The sequence below is a fragment of the Papilio xuthus genome, unplaced genomic scaffold (genome assembly GCF_000836235.2).
Source record: "Papilio xuthus unplaced genomic scaffold, Pxut_1.1 DF824888.1, whole genome shotgun sequence".
NCBI classification, from domain to species: Eukaryota; Metazoa; Arthropoda; class Insecta; order Lepidoptera; family Papilionidae; genus Papilio; species Papilio xuthus.
The window spans coordinates 2,243,580-2,261,456 of NW_013533761.1; the positions used below are offsets into that span (position 1 = coordinate 2,243,580).

A 17,877-nucleotide genomic window follows, 5' to 3' on the forward strand; every position below is an offset into this window, starting at 1 on the left:
TCGCACCTCGCTGCCAATCTACGAAACAAGGGCGATATTATCAACTATTTTTAATATATAAAATCACTAGCTATTGCCCGTGAGTCCGTCCGCGCGGAATTACACATCTACATCCATACCTAATTTAATTTAATTTGAGCCAGTCTGGAGATACTATCCATCCATTAACTGTTGCATTAACATTAGTGTGAAAAGATTTGTTACTTATTGGCTGAATGTGATTTTATCAGTCCGTTTTTGTAGAGTTGTATTTTGACAACGTTTAAAGAATAAAATCTTGAAAATACGATAGTTTCCATGTTTATCTAGACAAGTATCTATTCCACACAGCGCCTTCGTCGCGAAATTTATTGTCGAAGTTTGTTCCTAACAAATAACGAGGAAACTTACAAACATAGCAGTGTACCTTCTTGAGACCTCCCCTTTTCCAGTTTGCACCTAAATGTAGATTAAAAAACAAATAAAAATACTTGTTAATTATCACAAATACGTTACTAGCATTCCAGGCAACTCAATTAGATAAATCTAGCGACTGAGCTTCTCAAGCTAACTTAAACTGAAATCTACGAGTTAAAGTTTCAAATTTTAGCCAAACAACATTATGTCAATGGTTTTTTGAATACTAGCTGTCGCCCGCGTCTCCGTCCGCGTGTAATTTAAAATAAAAATAAAACTCTTGCACACTATGTTCTACATCTGTGCCAAACATCAAGATGCGTTGAGCCGTTCCCTAAACTCCCTCTAACAAACATCCATCCATACAAACATTCGCATTTATGATATTAGTAACATCTTCTGATGCCTCTCCATTACTGGAGGTAGGCCACCAGCTCAACGTAACATCTGTATTTGTACAAAATTATCTTCATGATTATTGTTAACCAAAATTTCATCTACACTTGTAAGCTACTTTCATATATCTCGTAAATACCTGCGGTTGTAAATCTTTTATGACTAGTCATAAACATAGGTCAGGACACGGCTAAAGCTCTACTTCAGATATTTTTCGGATATTTTTATGGCATAGTATGTCACTCTTGATCATATTTTAATACCATACGCCGACTGCTTGACTCTGGGAAACCGAATATTGAAAACAGCCCGTGTAAAGCAACCCTAATATGTCATGTAATAAATCTAAGAGGAAAAAAGCTGCTTGGATACAAATCGAATTGTTATCAGCAAAATAATGTCCAAAAGTCACGGCATATAATAAACACACTGTCCAAATTTTACCTTACTTTACTGTTTAAATCTGGTTAAAACATATTCTTTATTTAGTTTTGTAAAAAAACATATCATAATTACCTATTTTTCATAGGAAAGATTAAAAATAAATGTTACATTTAAATGTACTATTATTAACTAAATACATTTAAAACTGAAACATGTATGAAATATATTTAGCCGTCATACGTGGGACCGCTTTCTGTGCGACACGTAGGTATTATGTTTTCACTTTAGAAACAAGTATAATGAATTTGCAAACGAATTGAATCTAACGAACGTCGACACCGCACATCGCTCCAATTCGTACGACGTATGCGGAAATTTGAGAACCGAATATTACTTTAAGCAAATTAATTTATTTACTACAAACCCACCTTCGTATGTGTAGACTGAAGGCAATGATTGAGTTAAAAGTATCTGATATTTCAAATAAACCTAATTTTAGTCCTCTTCCCGCTCTTTTCTTCTGAGGGAATGGATAGGAAGGGAATGGGGCTTTATCAAAGAGGGGACGCATAGGAAGGGGAAATATTATTTTTCTGGTCGTTCCTTCCTCCGTCGATGAAAGATAGGCAACGCATCTGCAATAGCGATTGTCTACGGGTAGCGGTCGGTTCACTATTTCAGCTAATCAGGTAAACGATCACCTTGCCACTTTATGATATAAAAAAATAAATCAAATTCGTTCTAACTGCATTTTTATCTTCTATAAAGATTTAAAGGTAATGTATATTAGTAAGAGAAATTTTCATATACAACATCGAAAAAATGTCAACATTACCAAAAGCGAGATAGACACGGGTTCGCCCTTAAAAATGATCCGGGCTGAGAGCTCGTGTACTCAGAAGTGCCGTAAATGTGTGTATTACAGCCGACATGACGGGAATAGTGGGTAAATGTATTCAGGAGCGAAAGGTAAATAAATTTTCTAAGCACTTTTCACGCTCGTCTCGGGTGACGATACTGCTTATAAAAATTATAATTTTTTGTTACATATACAAGGATATTATAATACATAACATTTTATCTCACTTTTTCTTACTCTAATTGTTTCTATAAAATCTTCTCTCATTTTGTATCATTTATATATTATAATATTACAAAGGAAATAATCTTCGCAGTCCTACGCTCTAGTTTCTAGGAAAATTTGAAGGAATCAGTAAACTGAATATACTCAAATGATCTTCCAGTCTACGAGACATAGGACATTTTCCCATAAACTTTACTTCTATATTCAAAGCTTTGATACACAGTTCTGTTGTAAATTTAAATAAGTTATCGGAGCGTGATTTTTATTTCATTGTCGTCAATTTCAATCAACTATATATGGGATATGATTCGTTACACGCTAGGAGAAAATCTTGTAAAATGCAGCTGCAATCACGGCGCTATAGATATCAAATATTCAAAGGATTATTTGATTAGAATGATACCGTTTTATTGAACATATTTTTCAAAATGTATTTTAATCAGAATTATTGTTACATAGTATTTAAAATAAAAAAAATTGGTTACGATAACTTAGTGATGTTTAATCGTAGAATTCTAGCTTTGTTATGAAGTGATGCCTTTTGAAGTAATTTCTAGGGATAGTACAATCTTGAATCATTGAATCTACAACAAAGGTTGTTACGTTTGTGATTTTATGAAATATCTTTTGATGCTAATTACCCGAAAAGGTAGTCTAAAGATTTGTTAAATTGATACATAAAAAAGTAATATTACGCAATGTGAAATCATTTCTTTGAAAAATTAAACAACAGATTTATATAACAAAAATATTTATTAGCGCTTTAGGAACGTTATTATGACATTTCAATAGATATAAAAATGTATGTTACTTATTTTGCTTATATTTAGTCGTCTCCTCCCGTCATCACTTCCATGAATTCTGAAAATAGTTCAAATATAGAGAGCTTTATATATAGTAACTAACGCAAATCTCTTTAAATATTGCTCATAATCCCAAAGCCCAAATCCCTTTACATATTCTCCTTTAAATATACTCTATAAAATAAAATTGTAACGATTTATAATCTGTAATCATTAAAAACAATCAATGTCGAATGAAATAAATGTTAGGACTCAAACTTTTAAATTAGTAGTTATGTATATAAGTAATACCAATATTGTTATTTTTTTATAATTATGTTAGTCGCTAGTGGATACTTATAACTTAGGCTTAGCTTAAAATTAAATAACCTACCATCAAAGTCAACGGTTCCTGAACCATCAGAATCAATTTCTTCAATCATCATATCCAATTCTTCAGCGCTGATTTTATCATCTAATTCTCTTAGGATCTCTCTTAATACTGTAGTTGTGATGTAACCATTACCTGAAAGATATAAAGTTAATCATCAGCTTGACGTAAATCAAAATAAATCATAAATTCAACAAATTTCATCAATTGGTAAGGATTTTTAATTCACTCTTCTTTCATAAAATTAAATACTTTATTGTGAGGCTTATCAAGTCACTCTTACAACTCATACGCTCATACACTCATCACTGTAACCAACCAAATTTTTATATTACTAGCTGTCGCCCGCGCGTCACCGCGGAATTTAAAAAAATGTGATAAGTAGCCTATGTGTAATTGCAGACTGTGTTCTATATTTGTGCTAAATTTCATCCAGATCGTTTCAGGTGTTCTGGAGATATCTTCAAACATCCATCCATCCATCTAAACATACGCATTTATAATATTAGTACGGTTTACGTAATAATCCTATCCAGGTTATTAGCAAAGAACTTTAAGTATTAATAAGCGGTTCTTCTAAGAAAGATGATTTAAGCTCCAATGAAGTCGTAGTATCAGTTATGAAACTATTCTATTTCAAATAAGTAAATGTTGAACTAAAATAGTTTGTTAACAATGAAAAGCAGCGCTTTCATAAACAGAGGCATTAAAGCATTTATATCAATTTAGTGATTGCTAGAAATTATTATAGAAAATACCGCAACACTAACTAAAATAAACATTAGCTTTTAGCTGAAACATTGTAAGCGAAAATAACGATCTATTCATGAAAGTAATGGTTTTATACGTATTGTGATTAGTTGTTTAACAAAATTGAACTTAGCACTAATATTATGCAGAAGAATTAAATCCATGATTTGTTATAGATAACGTTTAAGATTAAGTTGTATTACATTTAACAAAGAGTTTAAAAGTAAACTTTTGAATGGTAATGGCACAGATTCCTTTATTTTACTAATAGTAATATTACTAAGGTAAGGTATTTAATATTAAATACCTTCTTTATCGTATAAACGGAATGCCTCTTTTAGTTCTTGTTGCATTGCTTCCGCGTCTTCTTCCACCATGAACCGTGATGCTAATGTTACAAATTCTTCAAACTCCAATTCACCAGAACCTAAAAGATAAGCATTCAAATTCGTCATCAGCTCACTATACGTCCCCACTGAGGGGTTCGGAGCCTACCCTATGTTAGGGGTGAGTAGACCATAGTCGACTTTACACATATCTTTGAATTTTAATTATGCAGGTTGCATCGCGATGTTTATCCTTCACCGTAAGGGCATCGGATAAATGTACTTTCAAATTACTTTTTTAATTACTTAATTATACTATCCCATCACTCAAACACTTTTTTTTTTAAATTACCAATTTGCTGCGTGTGGCGCGATGACGCGCTTCTAACCGCTAAGTGATAACGACTTACCATCAACATCTACCTCGGTAATGATTTCTTGAAGACTTTCGTCAGAGACCTGGTGCCCCAGCATGCCTAGGATTGTACCCACCATGACTGTTCCTATACAACCCTTTTTCTCTTGGTCGAATGCTTCAAAAGCTTTCTTCAAAACTATAAACAAATATGAAACAAAACTTTGATTTGAAGGTTTTCGTTATATTCTTAAATTCCAATATCTTGTTTTGTTTCACAATTCTATAGAGACAGTTCTATTAACTCAAACAACAATACCTTTCTAAATAATATGTTTATTTGAATTAAAGATCTGCTCGTGTATTTGATGTAAATAAATAATAAAACTCACTGTTGATTTGTTCTTTGTCGAGGTCCTCCTGAAAGAAATATTACGTACACTTCATAAAACTTGACAAATAATTTTGAACTTGGGATTTTTTTTATTATTTATTACAGCTTAATGTTCGTGACCAAGTGAAGTGACAAGTTATTGTATTTGTCATCTATCAGGGCTTCGCATTTAATAGAATTGGATATTCCTATTCGAGTAATTTCATGTAGAAATAATATTAAACGAAATATATTTAGGACTATAATCATTACAAAACTTAAAAAGCTAAAAATCTTACCATGTTAGAGATATGAAACACTAAAAAGTATGTTTATTGTAAAGCTTATAGTATGAAAAACTTCAGATTTATTTTCTTGAACGCGGTGAATTTTCAATATCAGTGGACGTGGCGTCTCATTTTCACTGAACGAACTAAACAACTAGCCGCGAGCGTGCGCCTGACACAAAGCTTGGCTCGCCTCCGCTTCGGGACACATTTTTCCAAGCCATTTCAAAACTGCACAATCGCCTTGGCGTCTACATCTCTTCTTTTACATGTCACATATTAATTATTTACGCACGGCCATCGAATCTGAGTGATATGAACAACCAGAGTAGTATTAATTCTTGTTTTATGTTCCCTGTCATTAATTTATTGCAAACAGATTAATTATACATTTAGTATTGGATGAATGCCATAGTTTGAAACAAAAAATCTTAATTGATTTGCCAATATGTTAACTGGCCGGAACTAAAGTTTTGTTACGACATACAATTTAAATAAAGTTTAAATAAATATTAACTATATCCATGATTTAAAGTTAGGAAATTTATATTTTCTGTTTACTATTTATACCAATTGAACTTAGAAGCTTGAAATTTGTAAAGTTTAGACGTTTTTATAATAATGTATGGATGTGATGGATGGACATAGTATTGTTCAAATCTATTTGTCTATTCAAAACACGTCATCTGTCCACTTTTGATCTAACAAAGTTTGTACTAAATTAATATTCAAGGATCAAGCTACTTAAGGGCGCTTTAAATTGCTTAATTTTCTAATCGATAGGACTTAAAGGCCACTACATTCAGCTTGATAAGTCACGTTTTGACAGATAATTAAATTTGCGCGTAACTAGAGCGAATGTTTTACCCCAGGGTACAAACTCTAATGTCATATTGACTTGTTAATGCCCGCTTTGATGACAGATTACTTAGCTTCTGAATCGTGTCCCAGATTACTATATGCAATATCATCAGATATTTACGCAAACAAAATTTATTTTAAGACTAGCTGTCGTCCTCCGTCTCCGTCTGCGCGTAATTAAAAAAAAAGATAATTAGTAGCCTATGTATTTTTCCAGACTAAGTTCTTTATGTCGAATTTCATCGAGAGCCGTTCTGCTGTTGTAGAGATACCTTCAAAGAAACATCCATCCATCCATAACATTCGTATTTATAATATTAGTAAGAAGTAAGAATAGAAAGATTAATTTGGAAATATCACTTGGAAAGACCAGAACTGTATTTCGATATTTCGTATTAATGTAATAAGCGCCCATATATTGATCCATTGATTCTAATTTTTGTCATTATTTATGTTAAATAATAATGAAATGAGTGAAATCTTCTACTTATCTTTCAATATATTTTAACAAGCAGCTATAATATGATCGGTTATATTTTGTACAGAAAGAGCAATCTGCAAACAATAGTAAAGCAGGAACGTGACTGAGAACCGCCAGATAAGTTTCAAATGTCATTCCTTTGAAATATTATAACTTTTCTCATTCACAAGAAGTGGTCGGAAGACAAACAAAATTACATTGTTATTTTTAAACTGCGACTTATTGAAATGTCACGTGGTTACAATCAAATTATGTGTTAATCTTACTAATATTATAAATGCGAATGTTTAGATGGATGGATGTTTTATGTCTATTTAACAGTGGTAGAGCCCACTTTAACATCTTCGCGTGAATTGGCCCGGCTCGCCCGGTGAAATACCACGACCACACAGAAGACAGGCGTGAAGTGGAAGTAATTCCGCGTTTCGTCTGATGAGTGTGCGTCCTGGAGGCCTAATTTAGTCCTCTTTCCCTTCCTACACTTTTTCTTATAAGGATGGGAAGTGGAAGTGGACTTTACGATTAAAGGTAGGCAACTCATATGCAATTGCGTATGTCTATGGGCAACGGTCACTTCGCTATTTCAGCTATTTCATGAGGTCGCTCGCTCGTTTGCCACCTTATGATATAAAAAAAATGTTTATTTAAAAGTATCTCCGGAACGGCTCAAAGAATTTTGATGAAATTTCACACAGATCTAGAACAGAGTCGCGGGCGACAGCTAGTCAATTTATAATTTGACTTTGACTATAGCATCATGGATAACTTATTTTCGGTAATTTGAGAACGTACAGCTGCCGATTTATATGACATAATTCTTGCATACATGTTCATAGCGATGTGTACCTGTACTTAGTGTTTACTATTACTGGAATGTGTTACTTTTAGTTATTTTTATTACAGGGACAATATCCCTATATTGTTGGGCCTTTGCAATTAAAAACATCAGTTACAATCATCTTCTTAAAAGCACATCAATTAAACTTGGCAAGGCACTCGATGCGGACGTACGGCTGTGTCCACATCCAATTAATGTTTTATATAATCGCATCATCTCATTAACAGATGCTCATAAATAAATTGTTATAAATATTACTAAAAAATGAATGTATAGATGGATGTCTGTTAGAAGGTATCTCTAGACCGGTTGAACGGATCTCAATGAAACTTGGCATACATAAAGAACATAATCTGAAAGAACACGTAGTTACAACAATGTTAAATTCCTCCCAGGAGGAGTCTCGGGCAACAGCTTGTATTACGCAAATTGACACACTGACTCAGTGAACGATAATAGCATGGCAATAAACATTACTTTGTTATTCAAATTTAACGTTTTTACACTGGGTTTCGATTGTCGTGGCACATGTTTTGTTTCATGTTGCAAAAATGAAAGGGACCACAATATGTAAACAATTGTGACGTCAGCGAAGATTTACGGTAATACGCATAGTCTCAATTAAAAAAACTCGTTCTAATGGTCTTGCAGATACAATATTACGTGTTTACTACCAATGATTTTTGTTTCCTGTCATATTTAAGAGTATAAAATAGCAGCCGTCTGTCGTAAGAATGCGACTGCCAAATGCATTGTTCGTTTCACCGGAAAACTGAAGAGTGCGCCAATAATATTGTAGTTCGTTTCCAACTATTGTTGGCGGCAAAACTACTCTTTTGAAGTTGATAATTTCTTAGTAACAACACCCAAAACAATAATTAAGATATCTCATATTTATTATTGTTCCATTTATAAAATAAATGTTTGGAAATATTAGGTCTTAGAACTAAAACCTTATATGACTTTATTTCTTTTCGCGATTTTCACTTCTACGAATATATTTGTTTACTCATTACTTGTCCCTTTATCTGTTCAGCCCTAGACTGATCCCGTACAACCTTAATCAAATGGAATCATGCAATCTTGATGTGTCAAACCGTACGCAACCTTCAATCCCTATATTTTAACTCCTTGAGCTCTCAGCTTTAGGTTTGCAATGACCACATAATTTTAAAAACGATAGAATTATATTTAGATAGAATTGTTATACATAAAATATTCGTGTCCAGAAGAAGTCTGCAAAACCTACCGTAGGATGAAACAGAGTTATAAGAGTATGGACTCACTAAAACTTCCACTATAAATTCTCCAAAGGAACGCACAAGAACCAAATTTACACGAAACACTGCAGAAGAATAAACCGTATAGTTGTTTTAGTCTACGTATACGGTTTCTATAGCCGTGCATATGACTAATAGTTAAGATAATACCTATGTAAGTTTAGCTCAAACGTCTCAAACAGCTGTATTATCATTATGAGGGTATCATGTCGTCCTCGTTATGACAATGTACCCGTGGCCGAGGCTTGTGGCTGTCACATACGTGACTCGAACAAATGTCTCATGCATAACCGCTTACGTTACATAATTGCATGAGTTATTATTTGTTTTTTTAAGACGTAGAAGGAATTTGGAAATTTAAAATAACTTAAAAATGAAACAAAATTTATTTTCACCATATACGTTTATTTGGTTATATAAATGTCAAATACGCATAATTTAGATGTGATTACATAATATATGATGTATATAAAACATTATAAAAACATATTTTATGTAATGAGAGTTGGAAAACCATTTCCCAAGTGCAGTTGTACATAATACGTAAATTATAAATGTAATGTTTACACTAAGAGCTGCCAAAATTTGTGACGATAAAAATTAAAATGTAAAGAACGATTACATCTTTTTAACAATTTCATAAGTCGGTTCTTTAGAATCAAGTGGAAAATACGGTACAGTATCAGCGTCATAAATCCAAGATATTGAGGACGTACATGAATCAAGGGAATGTACGGTAGATTGTTTCTCCAAATAATGCTTTAATCGCCATTGTGCAAGTTGATCCTCACTCGGTTGTATCGCCGAAATATAACTGGGGTTACTACTGTTGGTACTTCTCGTTGAATTCATTCTTGTAAATTTCATCGGTAAATTATTCAAATCAGGTGACATTATAAATATATTCCTATTGCTATTCTTTGAAAAATATGCTTCTTTCATCTGATTGTTTCTTAAAGGTACTTTAGGTGGAAGAACCAATGCATCAACTTGTTTATGTTTCACAAAAAGTACTCTTTTGCTTCCTTTCAATAGTCCAGGATTTTTACGAATTAAACCGTAAACTATAAGAGCACCGAATGACAGACAAACGATAGCTGTTATTGTACATAATAAGTATATAGGGTTTCTTCGATACGGTTGTTCAGATTTTGAAAAATTGTAAACAACACATTCATCAGTCAATACTGTTTTATTATAAAACCGGCAAAATACGTAATGATTGTTTTTATCTGCATTAAAAATTCTAAGCACTTGAGGTAAACTGGAAACACAGTATATTTCCAGTGGACAGTTTGCTCTATACCATAGTAAGCCGTAATTAGAAGGTCCGTATGAAGATATTTCTATTACTGACTGTGGTTGACTTTTCGAATAAAAAACAGGCTTAAGCCATTTGTTGTCTGTAGAAAACAGATCGCATAGGCTATTTGAAACTGTCGGTATTAATTTGTAATTCTGTACTCTGTAGCTTGAACAACGATATTTATTAGAGGTTGAAATCAAAGGTGTCATTTCGTAGTCAACTTCAGTGTCGTAATCGCACGATAGTTTATTCTCAATGTTTAAAGTTTGATTGCTCCTATTAAAGTGTTCATTATCGTTTGTATCTGGTACGATAATTTGTGTTTTTGAATCATTGGATGAACAATAATTTTCAAATTCAGAAAACGTTAATCCTCGTACTTCCTTGGGATAGTAACATGTTGGTTCAACAATCAATAGATCATGTATGTGCAATTTCCTTAAATCATTTATCGTACATTCACATCTCCAGGGATTGTCTTGTAAATTGATCCGTGGTTTATGTTTTAGAGTCAATATTTGTTTAAATAAACCATCAGGAACGGTATGGATATAATTATTATTAAGAAATAAAATTTCTATGTTTAACAAATTATCAAATGTGCCGTTAGCTATAACAGAGATTTTACATGAGTTCAGATATAATATTTTACAATTTTGTAATTGAGAAAAGCTATTCTTGTTTAGTATATCTATAAATATATTTCTAGAAAAATCCACTGTAGTCAGTTTGACAGGGTTAGCTGAACCAGTTACGTTTATAGGATTCCATATATTATTGGCCTTGATATCTAAAGTAGTTAAAGTATCATCAATTGTTTTTAATGCACTGGAATGAATAGTTAATAGTTTGGTGTTTTTAATCAACAGCTCTTGAATATTAGATAGACCTATAAAAGTTTCTGGTAACCAAGTGGTTAATGTTACATCTTCGAGAGACAAAGTCCTAACATTGCTAGCAAATGTACTCATAAAAGAGTTGGGAGGTATATGTTTTAGATTTCCTCCTATAACAGTTAATGAACGTATTTTAGATCGCAAACCAGATAACCAATTTAATGGTAGCGTAGAATTAACGAACATAGGATTTTTCAATGTCAAAAACATTCTTTCACAGTTTGATTCCGTATCCTGTAAGAAACAATTACTCGTATTAATTTTTATTCTTTTAATAATTATTTATATAAAAATTAGTTAATCACTTACTATTGCAGTATTTATAATATCTTCTTCATAACTGTTATAATAAGGTGCATTATAACACACAACTCTGCAACTATCTGCTTTACAACGGTTATTATTTGAGGGAGGTCTTTGTATTGGACCACGGTACGCCATAAGGACTATCAGAATAAAACTGACCACTGTGATAACACCGAATGTTATTTGAACAACTAGTCGTAACCAGCCACGACTGCATGATGTATTCCTAAAATAAAATATATTTTATACGTTATCCATTCACTAAATTCCAAATTATTTCATAAAAACTTTTTGAATTCAGGTTCCTTATTAAAACAAATCTGGCAATGTCAGGAAAAGAAGAAAAATAAATAGAAATATAAAAAAAACATATTTCGGTTAATTAACATGCAATAATCGTGCCTAACCACATGAAAAAGAACCAGAAAACCAAGATCAGTTTCTTACCAAGAAAGGTAGTCCTTTATTCAGTACTAAACATAGTACTTGCATATATAACAATTGTAACACTTACCTTACAAAAGATGACAAAGTTGAATTACGTTTTTCGTTGAAATCTCTGCTAACGATTTGCATAATAAAAACCTATTTCTACTATTGTATGTTTTCGGCTAGTTAGCAAGTGCGACTGTCGAGTTTGACGCTTAATAAAGCTCTTGACAGTGAAAATGAACTGATACGGCCAATCGTCCTTTCCACTAATCGGTATCACTGATAAAGTGTGACAATAAAGTTATATCGAAAGTGTAATGGATGACAGATTAGGCAAAAAAAAAGTTAATATTGCGTTACAGCGCATGAGATTCACCATAGAATTTAAGTGCGGTGACTCTTGTATTATAAATATTGTTGTCTCTATTTTGTCGAAGAAAAAGAAAGAGATGTCAGTGAAACACGGTTATGCATCGCAAAAATATAGGTACCAATTGTCTGCAAAATAATACAAATGCAATATCAATTCATATTAACTTCATACGTTTTATTTGTTTACTCATAATTTAATTTAAAATTTCTTGTAAATTGAATGACGGGGTCTTTTTATATCACACATTAGTACGTGCTGTCCTTGCAAATCAATTGACTTTCGACAATTTACTAAATTACTTGGACATGTTAATCGGCAATGGCAATCAATTATTGCATTTATTGTAAAATTGTGGTTATTTTATACACTTTTGTACAATTAGCGGTTGCCCGCGACTTCGCCCTCGCGGAATTAAAAAACGCTTAATAAGTAGCCTATGTGTTCCTCCAGGCTATTTCCCAGGCTATATTCCAAACATCCATCCATCCATCTATCTAAACTATTATGATAAATTAGTAAGATAAAATCATAATTAAAAAAAAGATTCATTAAATATCACCTCGTAAAATTATTTCCGATATTAGCCAAAACCAATACTAACCAAATGAAAATGTATTTTCACGATAATTTAGGCAAATTGTAAATTTTGCCATCAGGGCTTCGAAAATGTCATTAAAGCGGCGGCCCGAGTAGTACCTGCACAAATATATTGGATGGAAATTTGAACGAAATTAAAACCACGTGATTTTGCATCCGCGTTATTAAAGGGCGTTATTGTGGTTATTTGTTTTAACTAATAATTCGACTAGTAATATAAATTAAAAATCAAACAGCTTCAGCAATCCTTTTGAAAGATAAGTGTAAAGAAAAAAAATATGTTCTTTTTATTCAGCTTTTCTTCAAAACAATTAAGTATAGATATTTTCGCATTTTGTCTTTGTATCTTTACTTATCCAGCATAGACCTTAATAAAAAGCAATTTCTTAATTATATAAGTTACCATTATCATCATCATCAGCTCACTATACGTCCCCACCGAGGGGCTCGGAGCCTACCCTAAGTTAAGGGTGATTAGGCCATAGTCAACCACGCTGGCCAAGTTTGGGTTGGTTGATTTCACACATATCTTAAGTTACCATTATACTCGAAAAATATTAATAGCAGATTACCGTCAGTTTCCACTGCTACAAAAATTCATACAACATACCGACGTCTTTTTCATTTGCCTTAAGAAAATTGAGAAGCCAATAAGTTTTTATTTGAATATATCAATAATGGAGTTCTACAGTTAAATAAAAACGTACTCGTATATTGCACTACACTAGCTTATTAACTATTCGGTTGTGGCTTTTATCGATGGCAAATGAAAATCTAAATGCAAATTTGTGGGGCTTCAGTACTGAAATAAATTACTCCACACAGTAAGAGTAATTGGTGTATTGAAATTCAACGTTCAAGTTTCGTATCAGTTATTCACACAAAAGCTTCGTTACACAACGAACATTATCTGAGTTCCTATGTTGCGTCGTATGTATCAATTTACTCAGTTAACTCTGAATAATACTTATTTGTGTTTCTAACATATTAAATCATAAAAATGGCTCACGTAAGGGGCATATTTAGGCCATTGGTTAGAAGTACTAACTAAGGATCTCATCACCGTGGACTAAATTCCTGATATTTGATTAATGTCGTGTAAGATATTTTAGTATAAGCATCGAGCTCTATCCCCTGACAATTAATTTCTAAAATTTAGTACCAACTTAAAAAGATGTGCCTATTTTACTTTCTCTCTTCCTATTAGTAAATAAATCCAAGAATAGTTTCCAAAAATAAAAGTAAAGAAGCAAAATTTAAACCATAAAGAAATCTTTTTATCTTGGAAAACTTTTCTTCTTTTATATCAGGGGTAGTAAGACATTTTTATGGTATCAACTGAACAATCTTGTTTCTTTTATAGGGTGTTAAAAGTTGAGAATGGAATTATTTCTAACCATAAAAGAAAGTTTATGGACCAAGTTAAGTATTGCTGTAAGAAGTCGAGTACTTTTATTGCGTTAATCGAACTTTATCGCTCACGGGATTATTTTAACTAACTCACATGATAAATTACTATTACCCGTATAAAATTCTGTAAAAGATACAACATTTTTATAAATTAATCGCTGAATCCATTAACCGCTGCTATTCGATGTAAAATAAGACATCCATAAAGTCAAAATTAATCACAGTGTAACATTTGGGCAGAAAAAAAATGTTTTTTTGACACAAACTCAGAACTAGTAGGTTCCTAAAGTTTATTACGACTTAACCAGTGTGTTTGTCTCTTACATTATGTACCTACCACATTGAGTTTTATTTCTGTAGATAAGGATTTCTTTTTTTGACACTTTATGGTAAAGAATAGTTTTTTTAACCATTTATTCACACTTTACTAAATCTTGAGTTCCTAATATCGATTTCTATATAAAAACAAACGAAATCAAATACAATACGAAGTTTAAAAAGCGCACTTCAATGTCCATATTCAAATTATAAAGATGAAGCAAAGATCCAGTGATTTATAATAATTTAAAATTATTTCGTTCAAACTTTCTGATGTTTATATTAAGTTTCTCGTTATCAATTTTAATTCCTACTGTTTATTCGTTAGATTGAAATTGCTTTTACTTTTGCGTTATTTGATTTATTAAAAAGGGTTTCCCGGGCCCTTGCTTTTAAGATAGTATGTAATTTTAGCTGATTAATTAATTTCATCCGGTCAACTCAACCTCAACTACGATAAAGGAAGCTCTATAGTAATTCTTTATTCATTTATTTTCCCCCAAATATTTACGTTCAACTTTATTTAGAATTAGGATGTTCTAATTTTCCATATGCTTTAAAATTAAGCTTTAATCCTTAGAACACATTGCGGGACCTGATTACACTTTCAAGAACATCCTTTATAACACGTGCTAGTCGCTACAACTATCCCCACTACTATAGTTTTATGTAACTAACAGTGGTAGAGCCCGCTTTAACATCTTCACACGAATTGGCTCGGCTCGCCCGGCGAAATACCACGACCACACAGAAGACAGGCGTGAAGTGGAAGCAATTCCGCGTTTCGTCTGACGAGTGTGCGTCCCGGAGGCCTAATATAGTCCTCTTTCCCTTCCCACCCTTTTCCTTATAAGGATAGGATGACAAGTGGAAGTGGACCTTCCAGATGAGAGGATGCATGGGAAGCGAAAATATTTTCTTTCTGTGAATCCTCTCCTCCGTAGATTAAAGGTGGGCAACGCATATGCATTTGCGTATGTCTATGGGCAACGGTCAGTTCGCTATTTCGCTCGTTTGCCACCTAATGATATAAAAAAGAAAACTATAAGAATGTATGCTACCATATAGAATGTATGCTACCATATAGAATGTAAGGGGTATACAAAATAGTTAAAGAAAACTCAATGCATACTCATTTTCATTTTTATTTTAAATTAAAATTAAATACATCTTTACAAGAAAAATGTATCATTAGAATCAGAGCTACATAATTATTAATTAATAAATGTGACTCTAAACTGATTAACTTTATGATTATTTGAAGAAATATAGAATTCAGAATAATCAGAAAAACATCATTGTGTATTTACATGTGTTAGAGTCATATTTTTATATATATCATATATTAAATTGATTCTTATATAAGAAACAATTTAAATCCATACACAAATGTTATTCTATAATAGAACGATTAACTACTTTAACAATATATATTATAAATGTATATTTAATCGACAACAACAAATACATATATGTAATTATAACGTACTACTCTAGTTGATATGCAAATTTTGAAAAGTGGAGTAATTAGCTCTAAATTGTTAACAAATTTTTCTCACGATATCGATATGTATGAAATTGGTTCCTTGGATCACTCGATTGCCTGACCTTCCTTCCTATCTTAGATAAAAAAGAGTAATATAGCATTTAATTACTCTAATTTTCTGTTTCTTTATGGTACCAAACGACAAACAGCTGATATATTCAAAATGGCGAAGTGACAACTGCAATAAGAGAAGGTTGTTGATACATTTCCTAGCTTAATATATGAAAGAAGATTAACCTTGATAGCAGGAGATAAAATTGTAGCAATATTGCAATTCTATTGTCACTGCTTATCTTGCATCAGATCTTAGACATAAATATGTTTAAAATTTACGCAGCACAACATTTATAACATCGATAAAGATAGACAGAATAGTAAATGTCTTAATAGTAAATTACATATTAACTAATCAGGTTTCCTTGACTCTGATATCGAAAAAAGAAAAAAGTTTGAATGAATTTAAAAATGTAACAATATTTAACTATTTTTAAATGCTATTCATAGTTTAATCAAAAAACAATACACAAAAGTAATAAGTAATTAGTAATAATTCATTTTAACAAAATTTAAACAATAGAAAAATAAAGAATAAAAGTTTTTACTATTAATGTTTTAAAAATTACAATCTACGAAATATATTTGTAAATGTGTTCAACGTGTGAAAATGAATATTACCTTACAAAAGGATATTCAATCTCGCGTCTTTCACACGATACACATTTACTTTTACAATATTACACGATTATACATAAGATTGATATATTAAACATCGTAAATTGAAATCTCAAATATTAGCGAAGACTTCGACATTTACGCTAAACGTGTATATATATTTTAACAACGATATACTTATTATATACGACTTATATCAGACTAAAGGGATATGTTTTATGTTTCAATTTATCACGTGAATAAATTCTGTTTCACATACATTTCAGAATACACTTAATAAGTTAATGAAATGCCTAAATCAAATGCCTTAAGAAAAATAATAGCAATGTGTGCAGAATAATTTTTTAATATTAACAAACAAAATGATAGCTCACGATAATTTGCAAAAATATACTTATGATATTATATAAGCAAATAAAGTTTAAAGTCACATTTATTATTATTCTAGAATATAATGCTATTTCTCTAAAGAAATTAAAGTTGTATTCATGAGCAATCATGTTGAAAAAAAAACAAAAATAATATAATACAAGAAAACCTAGTAATCGAAATTTGAAATAATCTAAATAAAATTAAAACTCGATATAGGTTATGAGATTAACCGCAACCGATTGAACACTCTAAATATAATAACAACATATTTTATATAATAATACTCTAACACTTATTCCACTATACTTCTAATCTACACAAAATCGAACATTCAGAGGCTCCATAATAACAGGACTTTGCACAATAAAGCTAAATTATAACATACTAAAAAGAGGTAGCATTACGAAGGTAATCTTTATGAATATGACACATATAATGTTTATTAGAAGTTTTGAATACATGAATATAAATAGTCATCGAATCCCAAGTGCTTAGAAGTATAGAGATTATAAATAATGTCAATATTGTAATAGTCAACATGGTAAACGAGCAAAAGCTTTAATACATGTAGATACAAATACATTACAAAGGTAAGGAGTAAATGATAAAAAATATTACAAGTTTGTTTTACATTAAGGTATAATATTTAAATAAGAATTGTGCTT

At 31.6% G+C, this 17,877-nt stretch overlaps 2 protein-coding genes across 2 annotated transcripts; both read right to left on the minus strand.

The window, feature by feature from the left end:
- Positions 1–3,023: 3,023 nt before the first annotated feature.
- Positions 3,024–5,738, minus strand: TpnC41C (Troponin C at 41C). Its single transcript, XM_013324988.1, has 6 exons — positions 5,537–5,738; positions 5,257–5,284; positions 4,920–5,063; positions 4,491–4,610; positions 3,437–3,568; positions 3,024–3,121 (listed from the first exon to the last, which is right to left on the minus strand). Exons 1-6 carry the CDS (start codon positions 5,537–5,539, stop codon positions 3,087–3,089), a joined length of 462 nt encoding a protein of 153 aa, XP_013180442.1. The 5' UTR covers positions 5,540–5,738; the 3' UTR covers positions 3,024–3,086.
- A 3,795-nt stretch (positions 5,739–9,533) lies between these two features.
- LOC106126984 (uncharacterized) lies at positions 9,534–12,089 on the minus strand. Its single transcript, XM_013324896.1, has 4 exons — positions 12,007–12,089; positions 11,496–11,718; positions 10,879–11,420; positions 9,534–10,806 (listed from the first exon to the last, which is right to left on the minus strand). Exons 1-4 carry the CDS (start codon positions 12,066–12,068, stop codon positions 9,603–9,605), a joined length of 2,031 nt encoding a protein of 676 aa, XP_013180350.1. The 5' UTR covers positions 12,069–12,089; the 3' UTR covers positions 9,534–9,602.
- Positions 12,090–17,877: the final 5,788 nt, after the last annotated feature.

Excerpts from the sequence above, each read along its gene's own strand:
- TpnC41C (XM_013324988.1), bottom strand. Across the intron at positions 3,569-4,490 it reads CCGTTTATACGATAAAGAAG|GTAATGGTTACATCACAACT; the intron begins GTATTTAATATT and ends TATATCTTTCAG. Across the intron at positions 3,122-3,436 it reads AGGAACCGTTGACTTTGATG|AATTCATGGAAGTGATGACG; the intron begins GTAGGTTATTTA and ends AACTATTTTCAG.
- LOC106126984 (XM_013324896.1), bottom strand. The coding sequence starts at position 12,068 with ATGCAAATCGTTAGCAGAGATTTCAACGAAAAACGTAATTCAACTTTG. Across the intron at positions 11,421-11,495 it reads ATATTATAAATACTGCAATA|GATACGGAATCAAACTGTGA; the intron begins GTAAGTGATTAA and ends TGTTTCTTACAG. Across the intron at positions 10,807-10,878 it reads AACGGCACATTTGATAATTT|ATTGACTCTAAAACATAAAC; the intron begins GTTAAACATAGA and ends ATTTAAACAAAT.